Below are 15,296 nucleotides of genomic sequence, written 5' to 3'. Positions count from 1 at the left end.
TTTCTCGCCAAGGGATGGCATTAGTGTCTTTGCCAGTGCCCTAGTGCCCCTAGTCTGCTTAGCCTTTTCAGGGTAGCTCTGGCCATGGGTAAGGCCTTTTTCAAAGATTGCCACGATGGGCACTGTTGTGCCTCTCTCCGAGGTTGGTCAGTGGCTCTTGATTCGTTTGTAGGGTGGCACATGGCCTGCTAGTGGTGTAGTTTGAGAGAAGGCTGCGGCACCGGCATAAAGGGATCATCATAGATGGGGAAGACGCGTCTTGCCACACGGCTTCAAGGCTTCTTGTGAGCTCAGGAGCCATGTGGAAGGTTGCTCTTTGCCTATGCGATCTCAAGCCCTGGTGGGTTAAGGAGCCATTTGGCGTTGTGTAGTTGGTGCTCAATTTTTAACCCCAACATATATAGTAACTTATAAATTAAAGGAGGTAATTACCTTATAAATTAAAGAGACTTTGATATTATTCTTAGTTAATTTTTTTTACTAACATGCTTTAATGCTTTAGCGCCTCTTTAGATACCTACAAAAATTATTTGCGTATAATCTCATATGCAAATTAATTTGCAGTTATATTCACTATATTCTAAAAGAGATAACGGATATATTATCTACTATGGATTTTGTTATTACTCACGGGGATATATTTGCAATTATATTCACTATATTCTAAAAGATATATATATATATATATATATATATATACTAGAGGAAAAAGATTGTGAGCTTGAAGCTCATATAATTTATATGAGCTTGAAGCTCATATAACTTATATGAGCTTGAAGGCCCAAACACATGGGTCCCACATTTTTTGTGGTGATCCAAACCATTCATTTGTAAGGCCCCATCATAGATAGGGTGTGTACCAAAAATCAGATCCATTGGATAACCCTAACCTTTCCAAAAGCGGAGGGAAAAAATGGGCAAATTTGTGGCAAACGGTGTCTGTCCATTTTGCCCTCTACATTTGGATGGGTTAGGATGATCCTATGAAGCTGATTTTGTGTACACATCCTATCTATGTAAGGGCCTTTCAAATGAATGGTTTGGATCATCCTAACAATGTGGGCCCACATGTGTTTGGGCCCTCAAGCACATTATATTCACTATCTACTATGGATATATTATCCTCAACTATGCTAATCCCTTCAGTGGATCTTGATTCGTTTGTAGGGTGGCATGTGGCCTGCTTAGTGGTGTCGTGCTAGAGAAGGTTACGACACCGGCCTGAAGGGATCATCATAGCTGGGATGACGTGTCTTGCCACACAGCTTCAAGGCTTCTTGTGAGGTCAGGAGCCACGTGGAAGGTTGCTCTTTGCCTACACGATCTCAAGCCCTAGTCGGCTCAGGAGCCACGTGGCGTTGTGTAGTTAGTGTTCAATTTTTAACCCCAACATATATAATATCCCTATAAAAAACATATAAATTAAAGGGGGTAATTACCTTATAAATTAAAGAGATTTTGATATTATTTTTAGTTAAATTTTTTTTACTAACATGCTTTAATGCTTTAGTGCCTCTTTGGATACCTACAAAAATTATTTGCATATAATCTCATATGCAAATTAATTTGCAGTTCTATTCACTATATTCTAAAAGTGATAAGGGCTATATTATATACTACGGATTTTGTTATTACTTACATTTTCAAGGAGGGTAATCTTGTTCCGAACAGCTTGGACAATCATGCTCGTGGCATTAACACTAATGCAGTTTTTTGGGAATGGGCTACTCTCCCAAGGACTCTAGACGAGTTGTTAGATGTGACCAATTATGAATTCCTTATATTTGCAATAAATAAATGTCCTTCTTTTATAAGGGCACAAGGTTTTTTTCTGCTCTTTTTTCTATCTTGGTGGGTTCGAGGCAAGGTTCTATGTCCTCCTCTTGTAACTTTTTTTTCATATTAATAGAATTTAAAGGTTCCACAACAGGTTCCTAAATAAATGCCAGGTTTAAAAAATATTTTGAAGTTATATATGATTATTTGCAAATGGGTGCATTTGCAAATGATTATTGGCAAATATTTGCAAATAAATGCACCTCTCTCTCTCTCTCTCTCTCTCTCTCTCTCCCCTCCTCCCCCCCCCCCCCCCCCCCCCCCAAAAAAAAAAAAAGAAAAAAGAAAAAAGAAAAAAACCTGTAATGTTTCATTTGCAAATAAGAACTAATTTTGGTGCCATCCAATTATTCAAAGAGGCCATTAAATTGGTTAGGATGCCGCTGTGGACCTGTGGTCGACTATTTTCTAGGGACCACCTAGCAATGCCAAATATTCCTATGTGAAGCCAGCAAGTACTTCAATGGAGGAAACATGAGAGGCTGTCTATTCCTTTTGTGGCTATGAAAATTGATAATTGAGTAAGGACCAAAGGGTATGAAATCAATTTGGAAACTTTAGGGCGTGGGGGAATTTGCGGTCAGCTTCCTTCATATACATTGTAGTTTAATGGGCATCTTTGGCAACCAGAAATCTTTTCTTGAAAAACTTTTTGCTGAAATAATTTTTTTTCCAATGTATGATCCTATGGTAAAAATTAGTCCAGGTAAGATTTTACTTTTAAAAACTTAGAAAGTTTTACCAGAAATAATTCTTACATAAAAATGGGATAAATAACATTGGAAAAATCGATTGGAGGAAAAAATATTCATGGATGCCAAATATGCCAAAACAAATTCTTGGAAAGATAAATTCCCTGGAAATTGAGTTCTCCCCGGTTTGGTTAAGTAAAAAGTTTTTGTCCATTGTAAAAAAAAAGTATTCCCAATTTTCTATGACTGTTTCAATCCTACCGGACCTTGGTATTTCTTTTTTTTATGGGAAATTTTTACCCTAGATCCGAACGGGACCTTTTGGGATTACTATAAATAGAGGAATTTACATTTACTAAACATTAGGTGCAACGTTTGTACCCCTTGACGTGGTCAACTCAGTGCCACATGTGGGCGTGCATACAGGGTTGGACACCCGAAAATGTAATTACTGTTATAATTAATTAAAAACGTGCCAAAACACAGAATCTGCCTACTTGAAAAAAGTAGTTGTCTTCTAAGCAATAAAGCAAAAGCATTTTTGCAGCCTAACCTTTTCAGCACAAAAGTGACACCTCATATGAATAAAATTAGCTATGAGGTGACTCTTCTCTCTTGAAAAAGTGGAGGCCCAAAATGGCTTTGTGCGAAATTTCTAAATTGCCTAGACACTCCCAAAAAAAAAAAAAATTAGACCGAAATCCGAAATTTCGGGTGACCGACACCGAAATCACCCATATACCCAAAACGGTCGTTTATTTGGACCAAAAATTCAGTCGAAATTCTGCTTATCTTGAAATTTTGTTCAAAATTTAAGGGATTTCACTCAAAAATCTTGATTTTTATTAATTATTTAATATCTTCTCGAAGTTTCGGCCAAAATTTTATACAAGATAAAATATTCTTTTATTCAATTTCGCCAGATCTACTAATTACGGCGACGAAGAATATAACCATCACTATATTTATTCCTTTTTCTACTACTTCCAAACACAGGTCTCATTTGAGAATTTTGACACAAGGATGTCACACGGTCTACACAACTTGCTAAAACTGATTTTTAGCTCTAGCTAACCATTCTATCGTCCGAAATTTCGGTTTCGGCGAGGACCGAAACTTATTCCGAAAACTGAAATTTGAAACCTTGGCCAATTAAAGCTATCAATGTTAATTCCACAGCAAGAAACTTAATTTTGTTATGTGTTTGTTGGGCAGGAGAGTTCCAAAACATTGAAATCCAACAAACAGCATTTAAGAGCAGAGAAATACTTGCTATAGTTTGGGAAATTTCCATGGGCTTCCATCCTTGCAGCGAAAACACAAATTCAGAGAAGTTACAGCGTAACACAGAGGAGAGTCTTCTGAAGCGTAAATGAAAAGAGCTAATGCACAGTATGGTAAAGCATCACATCAAAGTCCCTTTTCCTGTTTCTGTTGGTGAAGTCTTCTAATTTAATTTATAGTCCCCATTATTGTACTATGAACTGCAAGGTGTGTATGCCTGTCGTTTCAAATGACTCAACAAGCAGCTGGCTCACAAGAGGCATGTTTTATGGCCACATGCTTTACTTTTGACAATGAGACATCTTCGTAGTGAAGTCATTCCAGTGCCATGAACAGAGATTATAACACTTGGAAAAAAAAAAACAATATATTTTACATTGGCTCCCTCCTGAATAGACATAAAAGATCGAAAATATGAATGATTTTTTCACATAATTGACTCCCTCCATTCAGAGCTAGGACACTTCCTTCGTTTTTGTGGCCGTGCCCTGTTCAGGATCCAAAATAATTTCAAGCCTGAGATGGGTCCAATGGATGTAGTTCGGATCCAACTATGGTGCCCATATCATGTTCATTAATGTTCGTATCCTTTGGATCCCTAGAAATGTCAGGGTCAGATGATGGAGACAACCATGTAGAAAGTTGGGTACGGTGGGGACCCTTGAATAAGTTTTTCATGTGAATTTCTCGTATTACCTTAACATATTTACATTCGGACGATAATTTCCCTTCTGGATTAACCAGGTGTGATGGCTGCTCGGTCAGTGCAAGAGGTGTGGGTGATTTGTGATTAATGCGAGGACATGCTAATTTTTTGAAAAGGTCCGAAATTCAATTCTAGGGGTTAATTGACAGATTTCCGCCGTCTTCAATTCCAAGCGATTGAAAAGAAAAGGGGAATATTACTTCTATCTTGGGATGTAATGCCTCTGTAGACAAAAGATCTTTTTATACGATAAGATGCCAAAGTGGATGTCGACACATGCAAAATGTGAGCAACGCGTGTAGAATGTAAATTATTTACATTTGTGATGCGTGTAGAACACAAACGATGACGTCGATGCACACAGAATGTAAATAACTCAAGATCGATAGGAGTTAGGTCATCTCTCAATAAAACAACACAAACAAATGCCAGTGCGAAGGATAGAGAATTAAAGAGAAATGCCTTCTTGGAAAGATGAATATATTTTGCCGTGTCTTCGATTCCTTGCAAGGAAAACTACAACTACTGAAAAGTAAAAGTACGGTAGTGTAGCAAGTAAAGTAAATGTAAAGATAAGCTAAGACAAGTTTAATATATGGAAAATGATATGGAGACCGGGAGTACATCCGAATGAGAGACCAACAATGAGAATGCGCCATGTGTGCTAAAAAAAAAAGAAAAAAAAACTTTTTGGTTGATTTCCCTAAACCTAAGTCATGCTCACGTCACTTGTGATTTTTTATTTTTTTTTGGTGAGCACCCATTTGTCCAGTCCCTGCTCGAGGGTACTCTTGGTCTCCGTAGCATTACTCTTAATATTTTAGTTCTGGGAGACTGGGACTACTTCTCTTGATGCAGCCATTTCTTGTTTTGAAATCATATAATTTTCTCTTTTATTATTTTGAGGAAAAACCAATTAAACATAGTTTTGCTACTACTGCTCAAACCTAGTTTGAACTCTAACCAACTTTGATGGTGTCCCATGTGACGAAAAGGGGTGCATTTATCATTTCCCAAAAAGGCCAGTCGACCGTCCTGCAGGCATTGAAATTGATAGTCATATTGTTTTATTTGAAAAAACTTGTTGCTCTCCCTCCCTACGCCTCTGGACATTGAGTTTTTCATATCCCCATTGAGTGTTTTTTTTTTTTTACAAATTTAAATATGTAAGAAAATTATCAAAAAAATCCCAAAATTCATTGAAACCTTATAGCTCCTTAACCTTCCTATTTTATTAAAAAAAATTCTCATCTTTGATATTTTTATCAAGTAATTTGGCTTTTAAATGATCCACAATGATATTCTTATTTAGTTTTTGTTTTACGAATTTTTAAATATTTAAAAAATATCAAAAAAAATCTCAAATTTGAGAACTTATAAAAGCTTCATCTCCTGATTTTTGGGACACTACTATTTTTTGCATTTTTTTGGTAGTTTTTAATAATATTTTATCAAGTAACTAAATTTTAAATTATCCTGGTTGAGCTTGAAAATTTATTTTAAAAATTTTAAAATATCAAAAAAAAAAAAAAAAAAAAAACTAAAAGAAAAAGGTATCATAGAGACTCGAAAGGGCTAAGTCATAGGCTGTGTTTGGTAACCATTCTCTAGATTCTCATTCAGGAATCAAGAATCAAAATGATTTTTTTACGTGCTCTTGACAACATAATTGTGTTTGGGAAACTCACAACTAAGAATCAGTTTACCTATTTTTTTTAGCAGAATGACGCCAGGCTGTGACAACAAAAAAAAGACTTCTGGATTAACTGCAACTCCTTAAGAATTCCTTGAGAGCGTAGAGCAAGAGTTAAGCATATAGTCAACATCTCTTAAGAGCTCCAAAGGCATTCAAATATAACCAGCAGGCTTCAAACATAGTTTTGCAAACTTATTTATCCATCTTCTTTATCTGTCTCAAAAACCATTCTTCCAAGCATATACTTAATAAAACCTCGACTGGCATGGCCATACACACTCACAATATATATATATATATATATATTTTAGAAAGAATGAAAGTCTTTTCTTTCAATCTCCACGTCTCTAAATACCCATTTGTGAATACCCATCCAAAATCCAACACCCTCTCCATAACTATTTTCAAATAATGCATGCTTTTCTTCCGTTTTCTACCTCCCTAAACATTCATTGGTGATGAGAACCCAATCCAAAATTTTAACGACCCTCTACAAAGGCCTGAAATAGATTCAGTTGAAAGCTGTAAATCATGTACATAAATCTAAACCCAAACCAGCAAACTCATGAAACAAGTAACATAAGAAGTTGTAAGAAGTCATGACATTTATGTACAAAGACAAGGGAGCCTTATCGTTAGCTTTCAAGTCTTTTGCAAAGTTGTACCAAGGAGTGGAGAGATGAGAAACTTAAAACAAACCTATTGAAGCATAAGATCCCGCAACATAGGTCGGGGAAGAGAACGAAGCCTTTACCAAGATGTTCCTCAACAGCAAGAAACAAAGAAAAAAAAATGCCCTGCAGCGCTTGTCTTTAACCACTACAGCATATATACAAGTTGTCTTCTGTGTTTCCCGTGAGTGCACGAAATGTGAATGTGTTTTCTATTGTGTAAAACTCAAAATTATACTTTGAACCCCCACCTTGGGTACAAGTACCTTTATGTTGTGATCCAATTAGTAAACAGTAGGAGCATTGGGTTCTCACTCAACCGCACATACGTACAATTGTAGATTGAACAATTACATATTCTGCATGATCATTCAGCATCATTCAATTTACCTAAGCTTCTCTCCATGTACAGTAACAAATGCTCAAAACATGCATTGGAGAAAGGAAGGCAAACAGGCCAAAGACTAGGGAGAAATAGGAGAGCGAAAGTAATCTGAAATGAACAGTTTTTCTCTTCTTTTCTTTTTTCAGATGAAGAACTGGACATACCTCTGAGCATCATCTTGAAAGAGGCAGAGACAGCTAGGATAAGAAATGAAGAACACCGAGGATCACGCCATTATTCACAACAGGCTTATTCCTTTCTTTGAATGTGTGCAATATCTTCCAACCCAAGTTGGAAAGGAGAACTGAATTTTGTCCATGGTTGACGACACTGCCCAAGCGATAGCAGAGAAGTTCTATATAGATTTGATAATGGAGAATGGCTTTCAATCCATCTAGGGAACTTTCAATTAGAGTGAAGAAGTTCTTGATAACTATCAGTTTGAGAACTCCCTCATCCTAGCAGAAGCCAATACAAAAAACGAACCAGAATAAGCCCAGCGAATGGTTCTAGATGCTTAATTCCACTCAATCCATACATGAAATTCTCCTTTACATTGAAAAGTTTGCTCTCACCAAAGGCATAGAAGCACTTCCTACCACACCTTCTAAGCTGGCAGAAGATGGATTGGATTTTGAAGCACCATTATAATTGAGTTCAGTCCATAAAGGCAGCCTCCACTAATAGGAGTGATCTTAGGAGCAGAAGGTTTGACTGAAGTAATCGAATTCTCACCATGGTATCAATTTGAAAGCTATGGGACTATTCAAGAATGAGGCTTGCACATGAAGATAAATCCACTTCATTCCTACTAGACTAGCAATTTGCCAAGCAGCATGGCAGAGAATTCCAAGAGAGGGCAACTTGCTTTACCTCCAATTGATGATTTCTACTTAACAAAGAAACAAAATACCATAAAATCTGTTTGGTCTGCCCCCCCGGATGGCTTATTAAAGCTCAATTTTGATGGGAGTTTGATGGGGAATCCGGGACCGGCTGGGATTGGTGGAGCGCTACATGACTCAAATGGTAATGTCATAATGACTTACTCTGGGCGGCTGGATCGTGCGACGCTAATGAGGCGGAGGTTATGGCACTGCATTTTGAACTGCGGTGGTTTCTCGGTTACAATCTTGGGCCACTTATCGTGGAGGGTGACTCTTCAAATGTCATTTCTTGGGCTTCAGGCCAGTGTGCGGGGCCATGGCATTTGGCTAACGTAATCAATGAAATATGAGATCTAATTCGTATTATACGCCCCTCTCTTGTGCATCGACGACGATCGGAGAATAACTTGGCGGACCGGCTGGCGAAGGAGGAGGTGAGACTGGCGGATACTATCATTTTTAATGATAATGACGGAAGGGTTTTGTGCTGTAATAAATCGATAATTGGATTATGTAACTCACTGGGGCATCTTGTCCTAGTGTTTTGTATACCCTTTTATTGAAATAAAATTGTTACTGTTCAAAAAAGAAAAACAAAGAAACAAAGGAAGACCAAGAGTAATGAATCCAAAAACATCCCTCAAGAAAAAGTTAACAAAAAACACTTTGAGAAAGGGACAATGAAAAAAATACACGATCTTCTGATGCACAAGGTCATTCGGCAAGGATAGAAAGGCAACCTGCTTTACTCAATTGGAGTGGTGCTCTTCATGGATGCATGGGTAATTCGGTCTAGATGGCCATTCCATTCGCGGTTATTTGGTATCTCTGGATGGAAGGAACAACCGGGTATGTAATGATATGTCCAAGTCTTGGTATAGCATTGTTCTCCACATCAAGATCGCCATCATCTCGTGGGCTAGGACCATGGGAGGCATCCCTTATTCCATTTGTGAGATTCTTTGGAACGGTGCTGCGGTGATGACAGAGAAAAAAGCGTCATTCAAAGTCTCGTCGTGCTGGATTGCCCCTCCCGGTGGCTAGATTAAATTGAACTTCGACGGTAGTTCTTGGGGGAATCCAGGTATGGCTAGTATTGGAGGCATTGTTCGCAACGCAAACGATACCACCATCATGTCTTTCTCTGGACCGGCAGGTGTTTGCGACGTGAATGAGGCCGAGGCAAGGGCTCTTCTTTTTGGGCTGAGGTGGTTCATGTCCCACAATTTAGGGCCTTTGATTGTGGAAGGTGATTTGGCGAACGTGATTGCTTGGGCTGCAAGCCGGCGCACTGGCCCGTGGAGACAGGCTGGGATGTGGATGAGATTAGAGATTTGGTCCGCCTGTTACATCCCACTCTTGTACACATGCAGAGATCGGCAAATTCAGTTGCCGATGGTCTGATGAAGGATGGGATTCTTTGGACAGATACTATGATTGTTTTTTACGACTCCACGATGGAGGTTGTTTAGCGCCCATTCGGAGTCTGACTCATCGTTTTGGTTGCTCATGGATTGTACTTTGTGGGGACATCTCGTCCCTCATCTACTTGTACTTCTGGATTATGAAATAAAATTGTAATCTTTCAAAAAAAGAAAAAAAAATAAAGGCAAGTGCAAGGTGTTCGAAGAGGAATCTATAATGGACAGAGTTTGGCAAATCTGCAAAGCTGAATTCACATGTTGAGCTCAGTTGTAGGGAGCTCTTCAAGCCAAATATCAAACCAGATGTTGATCCCTTTTCCATCCACCACCTAGATCCTTTATCAATTATGTAACACAGACTGTACATCGACTTCCATAGACATGAACCCTCAAAGGGCTGTTTAGGTTTTGAGTTCCCGAGGTAGTGTAGCTGTGCAAGTACCATGCAGTCATAAAATCCAACCAAATATTCTCAGAAAAAATTCTCTCCAACATAATTTGAGGATGCCTGCCGAGTTCAAGTCAGAGTTTAAGTGAATGGTAAGTCCACCTTCATCAAGCAGATGACAAACCAGCTTTCAATTGAACAAAAAGAGCCACCATTTCTGGAAATGACCAGTCCTGCAAAAGATAGGAATCTGAAAATGGTGTATTTTACCTTCCTCGATACTTAAGTCAGGATTTAGCCTTACTCGGTCACCAGAAATCCTTGCAAGAGCACAAACCATCTCGAAAATGGTGGAATCTCATGTTATCCCGTACTACTATTTCCCTACTCGTGATCAAAGATGCACCGCGCATGAACGAATGGCAGTCCTCGCACATCCTAAGGTTCTTCACAACCCGAATGACACTACCAGGGCTTGTGCTTAGCAGCCCGAACGCAACTGCAAGCTTCTCACTATGATTCCTGAGCAGGCGCTCCTTCTCTTCATCCGGCAAATTGTAAACTGCCGAGCTCAGTTTTGGCATATGCCCTGCTTTCTTCAATCTCCCCATCAACTCCTCCAAAATTTGTTTAATCTCATCAGACATTGGGTGTGACATGTCGCCAGCAAAGAATTCATGAACAATCCCGTCTTTTGCTTCCACCCAGCTGCATCCAGGGTTCTTTCTTAGACCCTTCTCTCTCATCAGTTTCCTTACACTCAAGACGTCATCCCATTGGCCTGCAGATGCATAAATGTTGGAGAGCAACACATAATTTCCAATCCCATTGGGCTCCAGCTCAAACAGATGGTTAGCTGCAATTTCTGCAATGTGGGGCTTCCCATGGATGCGGCAAGCCCCAAGTAATGCACCCCACACACCTCCATGAGCCTCAATTGGCATTGTTTTCACAAGCTCATAAGCATTTTCCACATTACCAGCCCGGCCTAGTAGATCAACCATACAAGCATAGTGATCAGCTGAAGGACTAATCCTGTAATCATCAAACATGCTTGCGAAATAACGGCAGCCTTGCTCAACCAACCCTGCATGGCTGCACGCGCTCAACACCCCAATGAATGTAACCCCATTCGGCCTTATGTCAGTCTCCACCATCTTTGAAAACAAATTCATTGCCTCATTAGCCCGCCCGTGCATTGCAAACCCTACAATCATAGCACTGTAAGAATACACGTTTCTGTCAGTCATCTCCTCAAACACTCGGTAAGCCTCCTCCACACACCCACACTTGGCATACATGTCTATCAATGCCGAACCCACAACGACATTCCTTGCCGGGCTAAACCCTGCTCGCTCAGCAATATCACGAATCCAATGGGCTTGCTTTAACGCACCCAATTGCGCACAAGAAGAAATGACACCCACCAATGTGACTTCATCAGTCTCGACTCCAGCCGCCCGCATTCTCTCAAACAGTTTCAAAGCATCTCTAGGCCTTGCATTTTGCGCGTAACCCGTAACCATGGCTGTCCAGGCAACCATATCCTTATCCGGTAACTCATCAAACAACCCTTCCGCTAACTTCATTTCACCCTTCTTCGCATAAGCAACAATTAACGACGTCCAAGATATCACATCCCTCACAGGCATTTCGTCGAACACCTTGCGTGCAGAGTCCAAACACCCGCAACTCACATACATAGTGATCAAAGTATTGTTTACAAAGAGATCGGAATGGAACCCACCTATTGAAATAGTGTGCCCATGTATCTGTGTTCCCACGTGAAGATCAAAAGTGGCGGCACATGCCTTGAAGAGGGCGGAGAAAGTGAAGGAGAGAGGTCGGTTTCCAAGCCTTCTCATGTGGGTGTAGAGAATGAGTGACTCACGGAATGGGCCAAGGAGGGCATACCCACGGATGAGAGCGGTCCATAGGAAGGCGTTTGGTTGGCGCACTTGGTCGAACACCTGGCGAGCGTAATGGTCCATGGGGAGGTTCTGGTTTGTAAGCATTCGAAGGAGCTTGGCGAGGACGAAGCTGCTTTGGTCGAGACCCTTGCGGAGCACGTGGGCGTGCACGTGCTTGAGTTGTTTGAGGTTGCTGGAGTCATGGAGAGCGGTGATGAGTCTGGATTCTAAGGCGTCGCGTTGAGCTAAGCAGGAGGTGTTTGATGAAATGCCAAAAAGAGATTTGTCAGAAGGAGGTAAGTAAGAGGTTGAGAAACCGGGGCTCCTAGAATGAAACGTGCGACAAGCAACCATAAGCGGTTTAGTGCCTACTCCACTGATACGAGGAAAATTGAGGACGAGACTCCTTTTCATTTTTAGATCATATGGAAAGGCAAGGAATAAAATTTGGGCATCTGTGGGCCCTGCTAGCGACGGTTCTGATCACCATACAATGCCACATGTACGGCTCAGATAGGGCAGGCTTTTAATTTGGAAATTCGAAGCTTGCTATCGAACCGTGACTGTAGTAGAAAACATGGCTTTTTTTACCAAATTATTTACCATATATAACCCCTAACTACTGAAATAGTAAAACCACACATCTAATTTGTAAAGAGAAAAGTATGGAATATGGGCTGATGTTTGGGGAAATTACGGATTACGGGCACCTTTTAAAACAAGAACGAAACACGGGCTAATCTTCAAAATTGGGTGGTCAAAAGTAGGGTTTTCCAATACCCTACGCTACCCGTGAAACTATCTCGGGTCGGGTCGGGTCAGGTCAGGTTTTATTTTGGAAAACCCAAGATTCATAAACCCGGCCCTACCCGAGATAGTTTCTCTGGTCGGGCCGGGCCAGGTCGGGTTTTTTCACATTATCCATATAGTTCTTTCATTTTTCAAATGTATAAATGTATATAGTTCTTTCATTTTTCAAATGTATATACGGTAATTTGCACGTTCATGTTTTTCAAATGTACGTTTGCCCACGATTACAAATAATACAGTAGAAAAGATGGAACATATTTTGCAGGTTCATGTGTAGAGAATTGGACAGGCTGCACGATGAATCCAATACATCCTCCTCTCCAAGTAAAACTCCTTCCTCTTGAAATTTAATATTGCCACTCAAATATACTTGAAGCAAATTACATAAGGCACGGATGATCGATTAATTTAATCAAGACACTACCGCTTTGAATATTTCTGCAGACCATCAATGCAAAAACTTCACACATGAGTTGGTATGATAAGCCTTTTGAATCACATAGGGAAACTAAGGGAAGATATTGATGTTAGGAGATTTCCTTATACCTTATTTAATAGTTTACCCAAGAGTAGGGGTGGACATGGTTCAGTTCGGTTTTGGGCTAAACCCAGAACTGAACCATGTATAATCGGTTCCCTGAAATTGGAACTAGAACCGAACCATATATGTGTGGAACCGAACCGAACCAGAACCATATATAATCGGTTCGGTTCGGTTCTAGGTTTACTCAACCTTCACCAATGGCCCTGTTTATATATGAATTACAAGCACTAACAGTAACAGTAACAAACACAAATTTGGGCAATGCAAAACGTATATGAAGTATGAAGAAGTAAAAACAGGAGGGATAATCATGCACAAATTTTAGCAATGCATGAAGCCATGAACTACAAATTTGGGAAATAATCAGGCCCTCATATCCAAAGCAAGCAGACCCTCATTAAACAAATTCGGTTCTCGGTTCGGTTCTCGGTTCCGGGATCCCAAACCCAAAACCGAACCGAATTTTCACCGGTTCCCGGATTTTTGAACCGGAACTGAACCATATAGAAATGGAACCGAACCGAACCGAACCAAATGTGCCGGTTCGGTTCGGTTCCTTGGTTCGAACCGGAACCATGTCCACCCCTACCCAAGGGTTTTGCATTACATTCCATCCAATAACGACAAAAATACTGATAGATGGTAGATTCACTGATTTACATGAGAGAGAGATACAAATAGGATAGGTTTTGAAAAGGTAAATGTTATCAGCACTACTGTATTTTGATGAGGGCACTCCTCACTTTATTAAAAATATGGTATGGCCCACACCATAGGATGATCCAAACCGTCCATTAGATGGGCCACAGCCTAAATCAGTTGTACCCCAAAAATCATTTTCATAGGTTGATCCTAACCCTCCGATCTGACTGTTAGAGCGTTATCCTAACCCTCTATAGATCGGAGGGTTAGGATCAACCTATGAAAATAATTTTTGGGGCACAACCGATTTAGGCTGTGGCCCATCTAATGGACGGTTTGGATCATCCTAGGGTGCGTACCATATCGTACTTTTAATAAAGTGAGGAGTGCCCTCGTCAAAATATAGTAGTGCTGATAACATTTCCCTTTAAAAAATGCCCTTATTCTATGGGGATGGAGGGAGACAGAGAGACTAATAGAGGTATTGAGAAATGTGCTTAGTTATTCCGTTTGTAGAGAGAGAGTTAGAGATACACAGAGACAGGTTTTGTAAAATGATTAGGTATTCCGTCTTGAGAGAGAGAGAGAGAGAGAGAGAGAGAGAGAGAGACATGTGTTTCGTCTTTTCAAGTTTTGGGATGTGCTGTATAAAATATAATAATGATAATAACTCGGGTTTTTCCAGGTTTTCGGGTTTTTGTCGTTAAACCCGGACCGCACCCAGAAAAGCTCGGGTTTTTACTTCTCAAACCCGACCCAGCCCGAGACCGGGCCACTTTGAACCCGACCCATGGGTTTTTCGGGCCAGGTCGATGCGGGTCGGGTAAAACCCGACCCAAGTTGCAACCCTAGTCAAAAGACCCTGATACCCTTCTGACGTCGACAGAGTCCTCCTTTTTCATTGCTGCCTATTAAATTGGCACGCTTCACGAGGATTCTTTTGGTTCATTTGAATGCGTATTTGAACCGAAAGAACCTAGGTTCATTTCTATCTTGGCCGTCGGAAATAACTAGAGATGGATGGATGCTTGACACTTGTTGGAAAACTTAAACTTTTTGGAACGCTAACGTTATTGAATACTTTAGTGAGGAGCGTTATCTTTTCTCACTTCTCTTTTGGCTTTGAACAGTAACGTTATTGAATACATCTCTTTTGGCTTAGAATCTTTTCCCTTCTGTGTTGGTTTCCATTATTTACGCTGGCGTACCCATGAATTTCGTCGGCGTAACCCTATTTCCGCCGGCGTACCCATTATTTTTCTTTTAGCTTAAAATCTTTTTCCTTCTCTTTTGGTCCTTATTATTTACGCCGGCTTACCCCATTATTTACGCTTTCCGCCGACGTACCCCTTTATTTCCGCCGGCGTACACCCTATTTCCATCTGCATACTCCTGAATCCGGCTGCGTTATCAGCCAAAAG

General features: G+C 40.3%; 1 protein-coding gene across 1 annotated transcript; it reads right to left on the bottom strand.

Moving 5' to 3' along the window:
* Positions 1-8,759: 8,759 nt before the first annotated feature.
* LOC143879717 (Pentatricopeptide repeat (PPR) superfamily protein) lies at positions 8,760-12,442 on the bottom strand. Its single transcript, XM_077382237.1, has one exon. The coding sequence runs from the start codon at positions 12,291-12,293 to the stop codon at positions 10,278-10,280; it is 2,016 nt and encodes a 671-aa protein (XP_077238352.1). The 5' UTR covers positions 12,294-12,442; the 3' UTR covers positions 8,760-10,277.
* Positions 12,443-15,296: the final 2,854 nt, after the last annotated feature.

Source organism: Tasmannia lanceolata, unplaced genomic scaffold (assembly GCF_043159265.1).
Source record: "Tasmannia lanceolata isolate RefF3 unplaced genomic scaffold, GAP_Taslan_0.1 ptg000006l, whole genome shotgun sequence".
NCBI classification, from domain to species: domain Eukaryota; kingdom Viridiplantae; phylum Streptophyta; class Magnoliopsida; order Canellales; family Winteraceae; genus Tasmannia; species Tasmannia lanceolata.
The sequence above is the reverse complement of the archived record's forward strand: the minus strand, read 5'-3'. Positions and strand labels throughout refer to the sequence as shown.